Source organism: Capra hircus, chromosome 11 (assembly GCF_001704415.2).
Source record: "Capra hircus breed San Clemente chromosome 11, ASM170441v1, whole genome shotgun sequence".
Taxonomy (NCBI): Eukaryota; Metazoa; Chordata; class Mammalia; order Artiodactyla; family Bovidae; genus Capra; species Capra hircus.
Window position 1 is genome coordinate 68196054 of NC_030818.1, and position 21559 is coordinate 68217612.

The 21559-nt window shown below is 41.4% G+C and overlaps 1 protein-coding gene across 3 annotated transcripts in view; it reads right to left on the reverse strand.

Annotated features, from left to right (window-relative positions):
• Window positions 5659-21559, reverse strand: part of C11H2orf42 (chromosome 11 C2orf42 homolog) — a 44841-nt gene continuing 28940 nt past the window's right edge. For 2 of the 3 annotated variants that reach the window (XM_005686841.3, XM_013967789.2), the window contains 5 exons: window positions 21329-21433; window positions 17790-17897; window positions 15857-15957; window positions 14363-14525; window positions 5659-6807 (listed from right to left, as the gene is read on the reverse strand). In XM_005686841.3, coding sequence (XP_005686898.1) covers window positions 6599-6807; window positions 14363-14525; window positions 15857-15957; window positions 17790-17897; window positions 21329-21433 — 686 coding nt within the window. In that variant the 3' untranslated portion in view covers window positions 5659-6598. The remainder of the gene's footprint in view (window positions 6808-14362; window positions 14526-15856; window positions 15958-17789; window positions 17898-21328; window positions 21434-21559) is intronic. The other variant, XM_005686840.2, reaches the window with a different exon arrangement.

Here is a 21559-nt window from a genome sequence, read left to right on the forward strand (position 1 = left end):
GAGTGGTGATCCTTCTTTGTCTTTGCGGACTTCTAGGGTCTCAAAGGCTGCCCTTCAGTGCTCCATCACTTAACCTGCTTTTTTGCCTTATACACATGGCAGGTGTAGCCAAGAGACTGGGATATGGAGAGGGTTTTAGTGTAATATGCCTTCACTCTTATCCTCTGGGTGGTCCTGAGCACCTCATACTCTAGAAAAGGGCTGACTCTTACTGTCTCTTTCTTGCCCAAGTCCTGCAATGGAACTTTAGTAGGGCCTCTGAGATCACTTGCTCTGACATTCTTGCTGTAAGAAGTGATGCACACCATTTACCCTGTTGAACCAGTTTCCTCCTCTCTATAAAAGGATAATTCAAACCTAGCTCACAGGACCAGCTGTGGGAATCTAATGAACTAACGTGTGAAAAGGCAAATACAGTCCCTGCTACATAAGCGCTCCAGGATATATTCGTTTTCTTCCTTCCAGGAGATAGTCCTACATTGTTTACTCTGTTAGACCAGCTTACTATAAGCTACTGGTGAGTGGCTTGTCCCCATGGCTCACTCATGCCATCCCGGGAAATATCCACAGCACTGTAACATGAGATGAAAAATTCTAGGAAGGAGCAGCTAGAACAGAAAGACAACTGCACAGTGCCACAAGGCAGTGTGCCCTAGACAAGGCTCCCAGCAGGAAATCCTGTGGCCTCGCAGTATCACAGGTGCTGGGGCCCAGAGAAAATTCCCCTAACCACCCTTCGGTAAATTCTCATCAGGCCCCACATTCAACTCATCAGCTAATGGATGAGCCCTCTGCCACCTTTTCTACAGCCACTCACTGGGCAGGCTGTGGAGCTCATGCCAGGAAAAGGGAAGTTTCTCTCCATTAGAACCACACAAAGCATTTTAAGAACTACGCAGGGATTAACGGCCCTGCAACGTGGCTCTAAGGGTTAGGGTGATTCTAGGCCGGTGGGAAAAAGTGGAAAAGCAACTTTTTACATTTTGACTGGCCGACTACTACTAGGCTGCTAGGCACAGACTAGTGAGTCTGGGGAGTGGACCGTGTTTTGAAAAGGAGATCTGAACGACTCGCTCAGGGCAGACAGGCCAGCCAGAGGCCACGCACTCTTCTTCTTCCACACCAGGCAGGACAGCCAGGGCGAGGCTTGGGCGGGGAGGGGCCCGAGGTCTGGCGCGGCAGCTCTGGGTGCAGTCAGGCCCCACGTGCCCCGCCGCCCCGGCGGACCAGCCGGCCAGAGTCCAGGATGGGCCCCAACAGCGCGAGGATAACAGGAAGTCGGTGCCCGGCCTTACATAGGATGTGAAGGTTAGGGTGACGCCTGGGCGGCCTGGCCGGCTAAAGACCTCGGGAGAGATTCACGCCGGGCCGCCAGCACCCCTCCCCTCCGAGCCCGCCTCCTCAGCACCTTTGCCGCAGCTCGGGCAGCCGGCCCGGCCCCACAGTGGGTCACGAGGCAGCGTCGGCGGGCGCGGCCCGGTCAGTCCCGGCAGGACCTGTGCCCGGCGCCACCCACGGCCCCCACCCGGCGCGCGCCACGTCCCTGGCTCCGCCCCGGCCCCCGAGAGCCACGCGGGGAACCCCGGTGACGTCACCGTCCTCCAGCTGGCGCCTTCCCGCGCTCTCCAGAAAAGACGCGAAGGTGGTGACGTGTCCGAGGCTTTGACGCGGCTGCGCAAGAGACGTTGACAACAGAACGTCCTGCGGCGCCGCCTGGTGGAAGAAAAGCCCCAAGGTGGCCGGAAGTGGCGGAGCCGGCGAGAGGAGGACGTGACTGACGTCAGCTTGCGGAGCCGAGGGGGCGGTGGCCGCGTGACCAGCCTTCGCCCTCGGCACCGGAGCGTCTTTCTTTTGCTGCTTTTATCAGTACAGTGTGGTAGCTTATTCCCCCTTCCTTTAAGGTTATAACCTTGCCTTTTCTCGAGCTTAACAGTGTAAGTTACATTGTTGGTTATAGAAAACTTGGGGGGAAAAAAGCAAAGGAAAATATATGAAGGAAAGGAATAGCAATATCCCTTTTCGTGTTTACTTCTGGCCTGCCTTTTGCTTTAATCAGGTTGTGAACTCGCTGTAGGGCGATGGTTTTAAGTACAAAAGCTCTTGAGGGACGAAAAGCACCAAAACCAAGTTAGAAAAACACGATAGAGGAGAAACAGAACAATAGGTTAAGGGTAATAGTATTTAATGAACGTTTAACAGACTGTCTCATTTACTATGCATATCATCCACAGGAGGAAACCGGCTCAGAGATTTAAAAACTTGCCTAAGGTTACACGGCTCATAAACGGGTAACGGAGTAAGGGGTTTGAACCCAGCGGTTAAACTCTGAACCCTAAAGATGGTAGTCTGGGGAGAGGGTGAAAAATTGCATGGAAAATAGATGGTGGCGGACCGGCTTTGTATTTCTATAACCGTCAGATGGTGACTAGTTCCCAGGAGCAAGGCTTCATCCATAGGATCAGCTTTGCAGTAGTGCGCCATAAAACAGCTCCCACTAATATGTGCCTTGAACCACATAGCTATATGCTTGTTACTGACCAGAAGCACTGCCCTCTCCCATTAGCAATGAAAGGTGAGGGTCTGCACCAGCGCTGGTATTAGATCCTGCAATTCAAAGTGCAACCTGCACTCTAGCAGCATTGCTTCAGTCCAGCAACTTGCATCATCCAGCTGGATGATAAAATTGCAGACTCTTGGACCCCACCCTGGAATTTCTGAATATATGGTCTGACTATATCCGTGGGTGATTTCTGTGCACATTAAAGCACTAGTGTAAACATGTCCTCCTCCTGCCCTTTCTTGTTGAGATAGGTGGGATGGTAGAAAGATGTGAAGGGAGCCTGGATGTGGGAGGGCAGGCAGATAGGAGATTTTGTTTTTTTGTTTACCTGGGCCACATGACTTGTGGAATCTGTTTCCTGACCAGGGATTGAACCTGCGCCACAGCAGTGAAAGCCTGGACTCCTAACCACTAGACTACCAGGGAACTCCCTGTAAGGAGGTTTTAAACGAGGATCAAATAAGGAATGTCAGGAACTGTCAAGAGATGGGCCAGAAGAAAAGTAGGAAATCAGAATCTGTAAGATTTAAAAAAAAAAGGGACTATGTTGAGTTAAGCAGGTTCATCTTGGGAAATTCACCAACAAAATAGACACAGGGCTGTTCTCTGTGACTGACTTTTCTGTGTTGTCTGTGACTTTTGGCTGAGAGAGTCCATTCATTCAAAGGGCTGGAGGAGGGCAGCCCCTGCCCATTCATTCCTTCCCCTTCAGTGGATAAAGCAGGAGTTCCCTGAATTCTAGTGGAGGGCAAATCTTGGCCTGTTTCTGACATAGGAGACCAGGAAGTGATAGAGGAGTTCCTCTGGGATGACATATACAGGTTGCACTCTGTAAGTGGCCTGGCATGGGGGCTGCTGTGGGTGCCTGTGTATGCACATGTGGGCTGGAGGGAAAGGGAAATGATTGGCTGACCAGACAGAACAGGAATCAGTGAGAGAAGACTTCCCAGAAAGTCACAGAACTGATGACCTCTGGTACCTTGAGAGAGCCAGGTGGCAGGCCTACAGAACTTCCCTTAGGTGGGTGGTTCTTAGAGTCAGATTTTCTGAAGGTCTCTGAGTGGCCTCTCATGCCTCTGAATAGTAGCAAGCTGTTGAGATGCTAGCAATTTTGGTAGAGGCAGATGTGAACCAAAGTGTCCTGGGTGTAGGAGTAGCAAGTAGTTCTCACCATGCCCACTGTGTTAGGGGCTTGGCTCTGTTGCCTGAAGGAGGAGTTAGGATGCCCATCAGTATACACTCAGTCTGAGGATGGTCAGTCTGTGCAGTAGGCAGGAGGCTGTGTGGACATGGGAAGATTTTGCACTGCCCACTCCAAAATACACACAGTGACTGCAGCATGGAAAGGCAGCAGATGGGCAGCCCTCAGAGTTGGGAGAGACCAACAATTAATGGAGGAGGTGTGCAGCAGATGGTATAGGTGGGAGTGTGTATGGGTGGGTGCAGGGTTTGAAGAGCACTGGACTGATGGGAGTATCTAGGCCCACTCTACTCCTGTAGTGAGGGGCAGGTCTGAAATGAGGTCACTGCTGATGGTGTCCCAAAGGTATTTGGATGCTGGGAGTGGTGCAGCACCCCTACTGGTACTCTTAGGACTGTGCTCGACCTGGTAGGGTGTCAATGTAACTCTGAACCCATGCCAGATTTTGATGGACTGTGTTGATGGGCCAGGGGGGTCCTGCGTGAATACCCCAGCACTGGAGGGGGAGCCTCTTTGGGTAAATTATTTGCCCCAGCTATGTATTTTATGGCCCATGTGGTTCTAATGGCCCCCAAGATTAGAGTCAAGTACTGCTAGACTGAGCCAGGATTTGCCTGTCACTCACAGGTTTAGCTTGATCAAAAAACTGTCACTGATGTCCTCAAAGACTGAAGGACTTAGAATAGGCCAGCCACTGTTTCCTTGGGTATTTTTACTTTTCAGGCAGGCACGCTGCCTTACCTAGTTTTAATGTCTCCTCTTCTCTATACTTATCCAAGCCTTTCCTATCCTTTTTTATTTTGTCCACGTGGCAGGGTTTGTGGGATCTTAGTTCCCCGACCAGAAATCAAACCCGTGTCCCCTTGCAATGGAAGCATGGAACACCAGGGAATTCCCCTTTTCCTCTCCTTTAGAGCCCAGCACAAAGTCTAATTCTCCCTGGACCTCTGGGTTCTCCTCAACGAGATCTTCCCCATTGTCTGAAGCACTTGAGAACTCTCCACACTAGCCAGCCCCTCAATTGTAGAGGACAAACAACCCTTAATTTGCCTACCCATTTCCTTCATGTAGGGGCACAGGTCCTTTTTAAATGCTTACAGACCGGTCTCCCACCTCAATTAGGTCCATCAGACCTTTCTTTGGGGATTTTGGACTTTGTACTTTCGAGTTGAGCAGAGCAGTCAGTCCTGCTCTAGAGCAGAAGTGAAAGCCATAGTTTCACGTGCATTTATTGTTGTTGTTCAGTCACTAAGTCTTTTCCGACCCTTTGTGACCCCATGGGCTGCAGCACACCAGGCTCCCCTGTCTTTTACCATCTCTTGGAGTTTGCTGAAATTCATGTCCATTGACTCAGTGATGCTATCTTAACATCTAATCCTCTGTTGTCCCCTTTCTCCTTTTGCCTTCAGTCTTTCCCAGCATCAAAGTCTTCTCCAATGAGTTGGCTCTTCACATCAGGGGGCCAAAGTATTGGAGCTCCAGCTTCAGCATCAGTACTCCCAATGAATATTCAGGACTGATTTCCTTTAGGGTTGAATGATTTGATCTCTTTGCTGTCCAGTATGTGTTAGGAATCAGATATCCTACCAGAAGGAGCTGCATTGCGTTGATGGTAATGAAGCCTCAAGAGAGGCAGAGATGGGTCAGATGGACCCTGGCTTCAGGGGTTCTGAGGCCTAACCACACCCCTGCTCTACCTGAGGATAGTTGTCTAGCCCTATTTTAGTGTCCATGAACCAGTCAGTCATTCCTGTTTTTGCCTGAGCTGGTTAGAGTTGGCTTTTTGTTATGTGTAATCAAAAATGCCTACCTATACACTTTTCTTGTCTTCCAAAGATAATGAATTATTAACAATTTATATTAAAAAGCAACATGATAAAGTGGAAAGAACATGCACTTTGGAATAAAATGAAACATTTTTAATGCTATTTCCAGTAAGATACTTAATCTCAGAGAGACTGTTTAACTTTATAAAAGAAGGAGTGGTGGCTAAATTCAAATAATGATGAGGACTAAATGAGAAAAATGATTAAGTGAGATTATAAATGAAAATGCCTGGGATGTAACAGGCAAATAGGAAATGTTCCATTCTCTTCTTTTCTCCTTAAAGGCAGGCTTCTATTCTGTGACTTTCAGTATCTCCATTCTGTGATCAATGAATTAAAAAATATAAACTGAATTTTACCACCTGTTAAGCTTTTTGGAGAGTAAAGAGGGAAATAAAAATCAAGTGAACGAGCAATTACAAGCGTTAGTTTGAAATGTCAATCAATATTGCCTTGACACCTGAATCTCTTTTTCCAAGTTCACTATCACCTAAATCTCCCAAAAGGTTTATACTTTTATAATTAGGCCAACACAAGATATAATTTATAAAAACTAGTGACACTGTGCTTTATTTGAGAAGAAAATAAAAGGATATGATTGGAACTCTGTCAGGATGATCTTCAACATTTTGCCCTAACTAAGGTATTATTAATTTTCCAACATGTTAGTATAAGGTGGAGTGCTGCTGACTTCTTAGAACATTAGAAAAAGGTTGAAACAAACTCTAAAGGTGAGTCCTTCAGGAAGGTAAGTGAGCTGGTTTTCTGTTTCTTTAAAAACTACCCAGGAATATCATCCAAGTTAAATGAAGACTATACACAGCAGCACCAAAAGGGCTATTTACAAGAAGAGTTTTTCTTCAAAAGAATTCACTTGAATGCACTGAGAAATTGCATCTTAGCTAAGAGTAGTTCACTAAGGAACAGAGCCATCTAAGTGTCTAACTAGTATTTAAAGTTGTCAAAGGGTGGGGATGTGCAAATTTAGCAGCAAAAGACTCTTGTTTTGCTTCAAGGGAAAGTGATGGTGGTCAGAGGGGCCAGTTCCAAGGGCTGATCCAAGGGGGGCCGCTGGTCTTGGTACTCTGCCACGTGCCCATTGCGGTGGTGCCCATACTCAAACTTGATTCGAAGCTCACCAATCTTGGATTGGGGAAGAATATCTGGGATCCACTCGATGATGAAAGGTGTTGGCTCCTTTTGATCTGGGGAAGTGTTGCCTGAAGATAAAAAAGAAAAAAAAAGAATTGATTAGTACAATTTTGAAATAAATTTTCACAAATTTTAAAAGGAAAAAGAAGTAAAAAAAAAAAAAAACTATATGAGAAGGAAAAAAGGTAGGGGGCGGGCAACAAGAAGAATCAAGACAAGGGAAAAGTGATTACTGCTCTATCTATCCAAAACAAAATTTCAGGGAACTGTCTGGTATTCTCAAATAAAGTAAGACCCAGCCTTTAGGAAAATAGGGCCAAAGGAATCATAAGGAGAGGCCAGGCTAAGAGGAACAGACAGCTGGATGAGATGAAAAGGCAGACTAGCAAGAAAAGGTCAAGTTTCAAGGAAACCAGAAAGAAACAGAATTAAAATCCAAATGGTTCTAAAATATATTACAAATCCATAATAACCACAAGAGTGTTGTACTGGCATATATCTTGACAGATGAAAAGAACAAAACAGAAAGATCCAAAATGGATACAAAAAGAAGAATTTAAGATAAGGCCAAAATGGTATTTTCAATTAGTGTAAGAAATATAAGTAAGTGTTTCTTATAACAAATGGGGTGCATCAACTACATAATTATCTGGAAGAAACTAAAAGATGACAGAATCTTACTTCATAACTTACATGAAGATAAAGTCCAGAATATTAAAGGTTTAAATGTGAAAAAACCTTTAACTCAGGTTAAAGAATGCTCTTGAATAAATATAAAGTACTAGCAGAATTAAAAATAAGCATATGGTATCACCTCTAAAACACGGAGACAGTAAACATAGAAAACATAGTCCATTTAGCAAAAAACAGAAAAACACAAAAAGACAGGGGGCTTTCCTGGTGGCTCAATGGTATAAAGATTCTGCCTGTCAATGCTGGAAACACAGGTTCAGTCCCTGATCTGGGGAGATCCCACGTGCTGAGGACCAACAAAGCCCATGAGCCATAATTATTGAGCCTGTGCTCTAAGCCAGGGAGCCACAGCTACTGATGCCTGTGCACTCTAGTGCCCACGTTCCGCAATAAGAGAAGCCGCTGCTATGAGAAGTCTGCACAGGGCAACTGGAGAGTAGCCCCTGCTTGCTGCAACTAGAGAAAAGCCTGCACCGCAAAGAAGACCCAGCACAGCCAAAAATAATAAATAATAATAATAAAAAACCAAGAAGACAGCAGAACAACTATATTAATTATAGTAAAGGGGATATATTAAAATAAGAAAAAATAAAAATAATATAATACTGATAGATTCAACAAGAGCAAAGTGTCACAAAAAAGTGTCATCAGAAAAATGTAAAACGAAAGCTGGTGTCACTGTTGTAATACTGCATAAAGACAAATTAAGGGGAAATGTTATTTTTAAACTGATGAACTGTTGCTATAGTCTGAATCTATATTCTCTAAAATTTCTGCCTAATATTATTGTATCCTCCCCAAATTCATAAATTGAAAACCTAATCCCCAGGGTGACAGTACTTGGAGGCGGGGCCTTTGGGAGGTGATTAGGTCATGAGGGAAGAGCCCTGATGAGTGAGATGAATGCCCTTATTTAAGACCCCAGAAATGCCCTTTCTGAAATGTGAGGACACAGAGAGAAGGCTGCTGATGGCTATCTTTGAACCAGGATGCAGGCCCTCATCAGACATCGAATCTGTAGGAATCTTGGACTTCCCACCCTGCAGAACTGTGAGAAAGAAATCTCTGTTGTCTAAGTCACCCAGTATTTACAGTATTTACAGTATTCTGTTATAGCAGTCCAAATGGACTAAGATAATATATTTACATTGACATCTGTCAATAACTCTAATGTACCGAAAAACATTGCATTGCAGTACTTAAAGGCTTTTGCAATCTCAGAAGGCATTTAGAGAAACAAAACTGTAGTAGGAAATTGTATTACAACTCTATCTAAGTTTTATAAATCTTAAAGCTATACAAAATTTTATATTGGATAAATAACACATTTGCTAGAACAAATTCATGTCGTACATTAGGTTAGTGAGAAAATATTTTTAAATTCCTTTAAAAATTTGAAAAGGTGCATCTTTGGAACTCAAAGTAATAAAAGTAGGAATGGAGACTTAAGAATATAGAAATCAAAAGCCTCAACCAAATAGAAAATTGAAATACAAAGCACTGGGAACACAGAAACTAAACTATGATTATAGACTATCTAGATATTAATAATAACCTTAAATGTTCCTATTATCAAACATGAATTTTAAAAATTAACTGATAATTCCAAAAGGTATAAAAATTAAAAAGTTCCAAGAAAATGTTAAAAAAAGTTTTTAAAGAGTTTGTAAAATTTAACAGACAAAAGTGGAAAATAGTTCAAAACATACAAATCATTTTCTATATAACTATTACCAAGACCCAAAAAAGATAGCCTCCAAAAAAGAAATTGTAGGCAATTAATAACCCTCTTGATGAAAGTGAGAGAGGAGAGTGAAAATGTTGGCTTAAAGCTCAACATTCAGAAAACGAAGATCATGGCATCTGGTCCCATCACTTCATGGGAAATAGACGGGGAAACAGTGGCTGAATTTATTTTTCTGGGCTCCAAAATCACTGCAGATGGTGACTGCAGCCATGAAATTAAAAGATGCTTACTCCTTGGAAGGAAAGTTATGACCAACCTAGACAGCATATTAAAAAGCAGAGACATTACTTTGCCAACAAAGGTCCATCTAGTCAAGGCTATGGTTTTTCCAGTGGTCATGTATGGATGTGAGAGTTGAACTATAAAGAAGGCTGAGCGCAGAATTGATGCTTTTGAACTGTGGTGTTGGAGAAGACTCTTGAGACTCCCTTGGACTGCAAAGACATCCAACCAGTCCATCCTAAAGGAGATCAGTCCTGGGTGTTCACTGGAAGGGCTGATGTTGAAGCTGAAACTCCAATACTTTGGCCACCTGATGCGAAGAGCTGACTCATTTGAAAAGACCCTGATGCTGGGAAAGATTGAAGGCAAGAGGAGAAGGGGACAACAGAGGATGAGATGGTTGGATGGCATCACTGACTCAATGGACAGGGGTTTGGGTGGACTCCGGGAGTTGGTGATGGACAGGGAGGCCTGGCGTGCTGTGATTCATGGGGTCGCAAAGAGTCAGAAATGACTGAGTGACTAAACTGAACTGAATACTTCTGAATAGATAATAAAAAATCCTAAATAAAGTATTAGCAATTAGAATCTACATATATATTAAAAGAAAAAAGACCACATAGGATTTATTCCAGAAATGTAACATTATTTCAGTATTAGAAATTGATTCCTAAAATTCATATTGGACATCAACTGTACTTAAATTTCATTGCACTTGGTTCTTTAGAGGTTTCTCAAAAGATGGTAAAAAGATATTTAAAAAAATTCAATTCCAGGGAGCTGCCTGGTGGTCTAGTGGTTAGGATTCAGCACTTTCACTGCTATGGCCCAGGTTCAATTCCTGGTTGGTGAACTCCTGCAAGCTGTGTGGCAAGGCCAAAAAATAAATGAATAAATAGAAATATTAAAAAAAACAAATAAATTATAGCTCTGAATAAAAATAACAAACTAAGACTATGATATGCTATGAAATAAATTTAATCTGAAATTATTAATCAGTTCAGTTCAGTTCAGTCACTTAGTTGTGTCCGACTCTTTGCGACCCCATGAATCGCAGCACGCCAGGCCTCCCTGTCTATCAATAACTCCCGGAGTTCACTCAGACTCATGTCCATCGAGTCAGTGATGCCATCCAGCCATCTCATCCTCTGTCGTCCCCTTCTTCTCCTGCCCCCAATCCCTCCCAGCATCAGAGTCTTTTCCAAAGAGTCAACTCTTCGCATGAGGTGGCCAAAGTACTGGAGTTTCAGCTTTAGCATCATTCCTTCCAAAGAAATCCCAGGGCTGATCTCCTTCAGAATGGATTGGTTGGATCTCCCTGCAGTCCAAGGGAGTCTCAAGAGTCTTCTCCAACACCACAGTTCAAAAGCATCAATTCTTGGGCGCTCAGCCTTCTTCACAGTCCAACTCTCACATCCATACATGACCACAGGAAAAACCATAGCCTTGACTAGACGGACCTTAGTCGGCAAAGTAATGTCTGCTTTTGAATATGCTATCTAGGTTGGTCATAACTTTTCTTCCAAGGAGTAGCTTTTTCCAGAAATGTATTCTATATGAAATACTAATGGCATTCCCCTGAAAAGAGTCCACTGGTCAAATAAATTGGGGAAAATTTAAGTTACATAAAGTTCAATACAAATCTTTATTTCAAGATCTTTTTAATATGCAAATTTGTAGGATGAGTTACTAAGAGAGATACACTATATTGTAAGACACTACTCACTACTGCCTCCCTACTCCAATTGTAACGTTTTCTGAGATCTCAGTGTATCTTAGAACTAGGGAAGTTCTCATGTGGCAACATTTCTTTTCCAACTAAAAAAGTTATTACAAAGTTGACTGAACATCTTACATTCAAGGGTCTTCAAATCAAAGAAATACAGTATATAGCATTTTTCAAACTTATCAGATCATGGAACACTTTTTTCAGAGAATATTTATCACTATCTCTTCTTCAAGACAGTTGGAAAATGCTATGCTGGGGGAGTTTTACTATAGTAAAAACAACAATTTTACTATAATAAAATGAAAATCCCAGCTGCTAGCTTTACTATTATTCATTGTTGCTCTTGAAGTTGTAGGTAATTTAACAAGATAAAGACAATGGTAGAAACATTTGATAGGAAACAAATTTGTCATCATTTTTCAAGTGATATAATTAATTTCCCAGAAACAAACTGGGTAAACAACTATCATCACTAATAGGAACTCATTAAGGACAGCAATTTGATAGTAATTATACCAAAATCTGTAGAAGGGCATGGCAACCCACTCCAGTATTCTTGCCTGGAGAATCCCATGGACAGAGGAGCCTGGCAGGTTACACAGTCTCTGGGGTTGCAAAGAGTCAGACACGACTGAAGTGACTTAGCGTGCATGCATACCAAAATCAAAAGAGCTTCCCACACACTGGCAGTAACAAGTTAGACACATGATAAACATCTTACAAGAGCAGCCAAAAATATATTTCACAGCAGTTTGACAAAATAATTACAAATTTTAAATTTCTCCATGACGTAGTTCACTGCCCTGAAAGTGCCTATAGCCCAGTTAGTGGAAAGACAGGTGAGTGAGTACTGGATGGCCAGGGGTGAAGGCTCTGACTGCCTGGGGTTGAAGATCAGCTCTACCACTTCACTAGCTGTGTAACTCTGGGCAGGTAACTGTACCTATCTTCACCTCGGTTTATCCATCTGTAAATGGGGATCACAGTATCTACCCGAGTAGGCCGATGAGCATTAAATGAATTAATCTGTGTAAAGCACTTAAAATAACAGCCAGCACAGAGCTCATTAAGTGCATTTTGTTGCAGGTGTCATTACTATTAAAATACCTCAGTTAAAAATAGACAAAGCAAAAGCAATTCATCAAATACGAATGACTAATTGAAAAACTTACTCATTAATATTTGAGGGTAATGTAAATTAAAAGAATGATAGGATATTTTTTGCCTATCAGATCAACAAAGATTAAAAAAGAGAAACTCTTTCATACATGGTTAGCAGAAGTAAACTGTAGAATTAGCACCATCTTTCTGGAGAGCAGTGTGACAAAAAAAATCAAAAGTCCTAAAAATGTAAATAAACATTGACTCTCCAATTTCACTTTTCTTGTTTTAAATAATTTTATTTATTTCTAGTTGCGCTCGATCTTTGTTGCTGTGCCAGGGCTTTCTCTAGTTGTGGTGACTGGGGGCCACTCTCTGGTTGTGGTGCTCGGGCTTCTCATTGTTGTGGCTTCTCCTGTTGCACAGCTCAGGCTCTGGAGTGTGGCCTCAGTAGTTGTGGCACTCAGTCCAGTCTTAGTTGCTCCGGGGCATGTGGAATCTTCCCAGACCAGGAATCGAACCTGTGTCAGGTTTGATTGGCAGGCGGGTTCTTTTCCACTGTGTCACCGGGGAAGTCCTCCAATTTAACTTTTAAGAATTTATCCCCCAAAATATCCTAAATAAGTTGGGAAATAATTAAGGCCATAAAAGGTTTTTCTAAAAGGAAGTTAAATATAAAAGGAAGTTAAATATAAAAGGAAGCATTGTTTATAACAGCAAAAAGTTTGATATAAGTTAAACTGAGGGTTGGTGAGAGTGAGATAACTTAATGAATGAATTTTATGCCGCTGTTTAAAAATGTCATTTTCACAACAGCCAAAAGATCAAGCAATCCAAGTATCCAGACAGATGAATGGATACACAAAGTGTAGGCTATACATATAATGGAACATTTCTCAGCCTTAGAAAGAAAATTTGACATATGCTACAACGTGGATGAACATTGAAGACATTATGGTACATGAAATAAACCAGTAACAAAAGGGCAAAAATTGTATGATTCTAATTAAAGTAGTCAAATTCATACAGACAGAAAGTGGAATGGTAACTAGGGTTGGGGGAGGCAGGAATGCAGATTAGTATTTAATGGGGACAGTTTCAGTTGAGGAAGATGAAAAACTTTTGGGGATGAATGGTAGTGATGGTTGCATAACAATGCCAAAGCACTTTATGGCAGAAAAATTTTATGCTTAAAAATGGTTAAAATGTTAAGTTTTATATTATATATGTTTTATAATAATAAAAAAGTCTAAAATAATGTTGAAGACGGACATGGAAAGTTGTTCATGACATACTTTTAAGTGGAAAAAGCTATTTAGATATGATACCATGTTTCAGAAACTCTTTCTATGCACAGAAAAAAAAGTGTACGCCAAAATCTTAATGGTGATGTCATCTATGGTGGGTGGGATCGTGCTGTGTGCTAAGTCACTTCAGTCATGCGTAACTCTTTATGACCCCATGGACAGAGGACCCTGGTGGGCTTTTCCTGCAGGCTGCCAGGCTCCTCCGTCCACAGGATTTTCCAGACAAGAATACTGGAGTGGGTTGGTATTTCCTCCTCCAGGAGATCTTCCTGTCTTCTCTGTTGTCTCCTGCATTGGCAGGCAGGTTCTTTACCACTAGTGCCACTTGGGAAGCATGGTGGGTGGGATTATCAGTGGTTTTTATTTTTCTTTATGCTCTATAGTAAAATCTATGATTTCTATATAATGAATAGGTATTACTTCTCTAATTTTATTTTATTTTATTTATTATTATTTTTTAAACATTTATTTATTTGGCTGCATTGGGTCTTAGTTGCAACATACAGGCTCTTCTTTTTAATAGGCAGGCTCTGGAGCATGTAGGTTGCCCCATAACATGTGGGATCTGAGTTTCTAGATCGGGGATTGAACCCATGTGTGCTGCATTAGAAGGCAGATTCTTAACCCCTGTACCACCAGGGAAGTCCCTAATTTTATTTTAAAAGTAGTGGCTCAAATGAAACAAAACACCTTATCCCATGACTGCCTTTATAAAATGTATGAATGTGTCTTTTTTGCTTAAGGTCAAGACCCAAAGTCCAGGACAGCATAGTACACACAGGTGACCTTCAGAGGAAGGTGTGCTATTGAAACCACCAACTTACCAACTTTGAGAAAAGTTTTTAGTTCCAAGGGTCGCAGCACTGGTTGCTTTTCTATACGACCGTAGGTTTCTGCTATGCTCTCTACTTCTACTTTAGGACATTTAAACAGCTCATAGGTCCCATCTCGGTTCTGGATAAAACTCCGGGTGATTTCCAAAGGCATCTGGATATGGAGACAATACCAAGAAAGGTGAGAAAGGAAAACCTTCACAAGTAGACAAACACTGGATGACAGTAGGTTTTATTCATGCTTTCAAGTGCACTCAAAACTTTTCCTTGTATTTTCAAGTAAATTTTTTCAACAATTCTGTCTTTTCTCCTATATATTGTTCATGGCTTTCCCTTTTTTTCTACAACTTTAATTTGAACTCCTGCCAAACCCTAGTGAACTGAACCCCTAATACCTTCATGGCTACATAACTGCTACCGGCACAGATCTGCTCTAAAGTCATTTTACTCCTTCCTCACTGCTCTGCTGGCAGCAGTCTTCTCCTAAAAACTCTACCGACAACACCTATAGCTCATGTCTTGTGTGCTTCCACCATCCTTGGCACTGAGTCAGACAAAGCCTGAACTGAGTTTTATCTTTGCCACTCAACAGCAGGCTGAGCTTCCCACAGCCTGTTTCTCATCTGCAAAACACAGTCCATACCAAGTCATGGCTGTGAGCTGGAATGGGGTGACATAGGTAAGTGATGTGCAACAGACAGCAGCTCAGCAACTTGACTTTACTCTGAGTTGTTTCGGTGCCTCCCTGCACATCATGTGTTTCTTTCTGTGACATCCTGCATTTAAAGAATCCTCCATTGTCTTTAGGGCTAACATAAGTCTTCCCTAGTGTTCACAGGTAAGTTCTACAGATAGCAATTTATTATTTTTCTGAACATAATAATGCCTTGCAATCAAGCTAATCTTAATGTATGAAATCACATGATGTTGAGTTTTCCACAATATTTCATTATCATAGAAAGGGAAAATCCTCAAGTTTTTAGGATCTGGTTGAAAAAAATGTTTAAAATTGTCTAATACTATCCCTGTAAAAAGGAACACAAACTAAGAATCATTTCTCTAATGAGAACTCAATTGCAGTTTGGAGAGGGACACTAAATTGTGCTGGACCTACTGACTTCACAAGTAGCATATCATCTCAAATAATACATATACTTCCCAGGTGCCTGCCAGTTAATCTAGGGCTCACCACAGATAGTAGGGGAGCATTATTTAATTTACAAGAAAAAGCATCCTGTTTTCTCATCCCAAAGGCAAAGAAAAAAGGATGCTCCAATTTAAAAAAGAATACAACCTCAAGTTGCAGTGAATACCTATTAAAATCAGAGTTGGAACCATAAAGTCACGAATGTTCCTAAATAATCTCTTAGGATGAACAAAAGGAATTCTCCATAGTGTCCGCAACTCAACGAGCTGGTGCTTCCTGCACTTGCTTCTTTCTCTTCCCCACTCTGCCCTCCCAGTGTTGTAGAAATCAGCTCTTACCTCCGGGGTATCTAAGATTTGTTTAACCTGCAGGATATTCGTGATATGCCAGGTATACTTGGAAAAGGTTCCCAGTGGCAAGGCATCTTTGCGAACAAAAGCTTTAAGGTAAAAAAAGTGGACAAAATTAGACTACTGAAAAATAATAGCATTACCTGTGCTCTTTCACTGAATTTGTCATTTTAGTTTCTAGAGTGTTCAATGAAGTGATATTCATGCCTTATAGAATCTTGCCCTCTAAAACAGAAATCCTGGGCTTTCCTGGTGGTGGCTCAGTGGTAAAGAATCTGCCTGCTAATGCAGAAGACATGGGTTCAAGCCCTGGTCCCAGAAGATCCCACATGCTCTGGAGCAACTAAGCCCGTGTGCCACAACTACTGAGCGTATGCTCTAGAGCCTGGGAGCTGCAACTACTGGAGCCCGAGCACTCTAGGGCCCATGGTCAGCAACAAGGGAAGCCACTGCTGTGAGAAGCCTGTACAATGTAACTAGAGAGTAGACCCCGCTCTGTACAACTAGAGAAAAGCCCACAAACAGCAAGGAAGAGCCAGCACAGCCAAAAATAAAAAAAAATCCTATTTTTTCATTTTTGGCTGTACTGCATGGCTTGCAGGCTCTTAGTTACCTGACCAGGGATCAAACTCAGGCCCTGGCACTGAAAGAACTGAGTCCTAATCACTGGACCACCAGGGAAATCCCTTAAAAAGGAATTCTAGAAGCAAATCTATAAACAGGGTTTTGGCAAAATGTGGTGAACCATATGATATGGATTTTTGCTATATGAAGTCTCTGATGCTTCCTTGAGATACTAATTTTGGGCATCTTAAGAAACTTCTTCCTTTGTTTCATAAAACTACAGACACAAGACTCCATTATAAAACAGCTTCTTACAACTTTAGATACATCAGAGGTCAAATCAGAGTCCTTAAAATAATTACATGGAGTTTAAACTTTGCTCATGTGGTTGTCAATCTGTTACCCTGCCTCCTGATTGTAAAGGAGTTCCACTGAAGGGCCTAAAAACATCTAAGGGATGGGTTAAAATTAATATATTAGATCTCAAGTGTAAACGGGAAGAATCAACATTGTCTCAAACGTTAGAGACATAAGGTGTAAAGATGGGAGATTGTTATGGCCCTAAATGGAGTAATTCACAGTATGTGAATTTCATTTAAAGTGAAAGTGAAAGTGTTAGTTGCTCAGTCGTGTCCAATTCTGTGATCCCGTGGACTTGCCAGGCTGCTCTGTGCATGGAATTCTCCAGAATTAAATTTCAGTCCCTATTATATCATCAAATATCAATTTACTGAAGAAATAGCTCTGATTTCCAGCTATAGACACTCTTGGGCTATTTGCCCTTGAGCAATCTTTTCTTCCTCCTTTTTCCTCCCTCATTTTCCTATACTACCTAATAAGTATCTTGAGATCTCTAGTAGAAAGATATTATATAAAATCAAGAAATAAGTATCAGAATACTGTAATGGTAAAATGTACCAACCCTGAGAATCACTTCAAAAAGAAAATCTCCCTCCATCAAAAATCAGGAATCGTGAAAAACAAGTTTTAGTGTTTGATACATACTGTAATATGCTTCCAAGAAGCCAGCCCAAATAACATTTGGAGCTTGCAATGCTTTTGTTGAAACTGGCTCATATCTAGAAAATACCCAGTTTGTTGGTGGGCACCATCATTGCCCTTCATTGGTGGTTCTTTTATCAAGCTGTGCTTTCTGAATCTTTCCGTCAACTCTTACTAGAATAAGCATGAGGCCTTTGAAGTGTATGATCATTATTCTAAGAGCTGATGGGTTAAGGCTTCTTGCTCTGAGCATGTAAGTAGAAGACCTAATCCTGAAAATCCTGCACAGTTTTTCCCAAACATAATTCTGTAAGGTCCAGACATCTACGGCTTTTCCTAAAGAAACATCTCGTACCTGTGGTAGAGTTGGGAAGCCGTTTCTTCGCGCTGCCGATGGATATTCTCTGTTGCAGGGCATCAAAAAAGGACTGAGGAATGTGGAAAACCAGTGGCTCTGGTTTGCCTACAGGAAAGAAGAACTCACTTAAAGAAATAAACGTGGGCTTTCTAGTGTGGAGGGAAAAGTGGAGGAAATGGAACTGATGAGCAGTAATAACTAAAAATACTACCGAGATTTCTTTATAGAGAGGCAAAAACAAGCTTTGATGGACCTTTATGAGTCTAGCACTGTCACTTGCCCTCCTCCTGATCCCTTGCAATTATAACCGATTCTTGTCATCTACCAAAAATAACTTTTCTAGTCCTCAATTTTGTAAACGCCACCACAGCACAGACTTCTCCCTTTAAAGAGGACACGAAATGAGATGAGAACATTGAGGCTGAGATGAGAAGGTAAACTTGATTCACTCCTGCTCACTTTCCCAGGCACTTGCTGCTCGCATTCATGCTCTCAGGTGGCCAGAACTATGAATGCCAGAGACTGCAAAGTTAGGACACTTTATCCAATAAGCATCAGTCTTCTCTCTGATCTGAAGGTAGGAAAACTGTTTGAAAATACTTAACAAACTTCTTTAAAAAACGTGCAAAACAGTAGGTTAACAAAATGTCAACAGAAAGTCTGTTCAGGGGAGAGGTTGAAAAAATTCAGAGTTTTTCTTACTAACTCCGCCCAAGGGTCAAGCTCCAACAGAGCAAAAACATCCAGAACCAAGTGGATTAATAGGTAACTTCCACCTCCCTGGATGCAACTTAAAGAGCAGTTCTTAAAGACAGTTCAGATACCTTTTTTGAAATAAAGATCAAACCAAGAAAAATAAAAGGTTTTCTGGAATTTCATATTAAGATTTTACATCCTTTCAATTGATTTTACCTGCTTAATTGAATGTGGAATGTTAATAACAAAACTGTCATTGCTTTTGAGCCACTATAATATTAATATAGGGGCTTCCCTGCTGGCTACAACTGCCTACAACTCGGGAGACCTGGGTTCAATCCCTGGGTTGAGAAGATCCCCTGGAGGAGGGAATGGCTGTCACTTCAGTACTCTTACCTGAAGAATTCCATGGACAGAGGAGCCTGGTGGGCTACAGTCCACAGGGTCACAAAAAGTTGGACATGACTGAGTGACTAACATACTTTTGAATATTAATATATATACAGTTGGTTTTATTTTTAGCCTTGTGGCATGACTTGCAGGATCTTACTTCCCCAACCAGGGATTGAACCTTTGCCCTCAGCAGTGAAAATGTGAAGTCCTAACCACTGGACCACCAGGGAATTCCCATATAGGCAGTTTAGAGAAGTTGCTGAATAAAGGAATTTTATTTTATTTTATTTTTTTATGGTTTCTAGCCATTCTTTTTTAATATAAATTTATTTAAAGAAAGGAATTTTAAAGTCTTTCATCTTGAAATTAGATTATAGGCTACATGCAAAGATCATTATGATTCTAAAAGTGCTAACTCATCAGAACTCAGCTGATGGGATGCTAGGGTTTAGGTTTATAAATTAATTTTATTTATTTATTTTTTAAATTTTATTTATTTTTTTATTTTTTAAATTTTAAAATCTTTAATTCTTACATGCGTTCCCAAACATGAACCCCCCTCCCACCTCCCTCCCCATAACATCTCTCTGGGTCATCCCCATGCACCAGCTCCAAGCATGCTGTATCCTGCATCAGACATAGACTGGCGTATAAATTAATTTTAAAAAACCCTTGTAAAAGACACAGAATCACAGTGCTGGAGGGAGCTGATGGTGACTTTGACAAAGGTGGTGGTAATAGAGATGGTGAGAGAGGGTGGTATAAGGAATGGGATGAAAAAGGGCCATAGTTCACAGCTTACATTATTGTCAATGTTCTATTTTATGTTTTGGGAGGTGGGTTCGTATGTATTTATTATATTATTTCAAACAATATATAAATAAATGAAATTTTAAAAGAAAAGAAAAACAGACTCTCTTTTTAACCTTCCCTAGTTTTTTTTTTTTTTTAATGATCTTCTATCTTTGCAACATGCAAAATCTTTAGTTGCAACATGTGGGATCTAGTTGCCCGACCAGGGATCAAACCCAGGCCCCCCTGCACTGGGATTGTGTAGTCTTAGCCACTAGACCACTAGGGAAATCCCTAAACTTCCCTAGTTTATTTTGTTTTTCTAAAAGTAACTTCTAAAATTTTATTTCTGAATAAATTTTATTTATTCTGAACCAAGGTATATAAAACTAAGCATGTATTTCAACACCTCCATTCTTGTTCCCTTCTTCACCATGAAGCCACAACTGCTCTAATCCTTCACCTCATCTCCTCCTACTGAGTGTCTGCTGTTGGGCTACTATTCCCTTTGGGGTGCTTTGTCTTTAAAATGATATTCATAAACTTCAACATATTCAGCAAAGAACATAAAATGTTGTGAGGTTTATAAATAATGCCATGAGGAGTGTTTGAAGACCTGAGATGTATCACTTGGAAAAGAGAAGACCTGTCATGCAGGCCAGTGGGTGTATGCAGTAGGAGGGACTGTTACTTGAAAACGGGAACAGAAAATTACTCCATGTGGCTGGAGCGCAGACTAAAACCAACAGGAAGTATTATTAGCAAACATTTCCCTTTAGCATGAGGACGACCTTCCTCACAGCTCTCACTGTCCAACAGTGTTATGAACTGCCTCAGAAAGGAGTGAGCTGCTCACCACTGCACAAAACCTGAAAACCATCCATCAGGGATGCTTTTCAGGCAATGGGCAGGCCTGGTAGATGGTCCACTTCTGAAATTGCTGAGGTTCTAGGAGGCTATCATGATCAACCCGAGTCCAGCTTGTGTTCTCCAATCTTCCTTAGCATATCTGTGCTATGTGCTGTGCTTAGTTGCTCAGTCATGTCTGACTCTTTTCGACCCCATGGACTGTAGCCCAACAGGCTTCTCTGACCATGAGGATTTTCCAGGCAAGAATACTGGAGTGGTTTGCTATGCCCTCCTCTAGAGGATCTTCCCAATCCAGGGATTGAACCCAGGTCTCCTGCATTGCAGGCAGATTCTTTACCATCTTTACCATCTAAGGGAAGCCCTTAGCATATCCATGCAATTTTATATAACTATCTTTGTCTCACATGTTTAGATTTTTTCCAAACTTTTTTCCTCCCATGCTTAATCCTCCCATTAAGTTTGAGGATTTAGAATGACCTTCTAAGTAAGGCTTGTTATCTCCCTTATCAAATACACACCCACGCATACCCTAAGACCAAGGCTGTCTACTTTTACTTATTATTTGCTGTGGTTTTTCTTTTCCATCACTAAATTCAATTTTGTTGGTCCTACATTTTAATTATGTGATTATTCCTTTATTTCATTTAGATTTCTACTGTCTTGTGGTCCAGTGCCCTCTAGACTGAAGCCCAATTACTTTTTTTTCAAGACAGAGTAGAGCTATACACAATCACTTTAATTTCTCTGACTTTCAGCAACAGCACAGTTAGATGACCAATACTTACCATCAAACTGATAGTGCATGGTTTGATGGATGCGTTCTGTGACACTGGCCAGCCAGTCTTGGAAGGATAAGGTCACTTGTGCCTCATCTAACAGCTGACCACAGGCTAGGAAAAAAAAAAACAAACTCTTCATTAATTTTTATCTTTTCTTGCAGAATTTAAGTTAACAGTTAACTGAACTCTGAAAAAGCTAAGGAGTTTATACTATATAAAAGAGCAACAAGCCGAAAA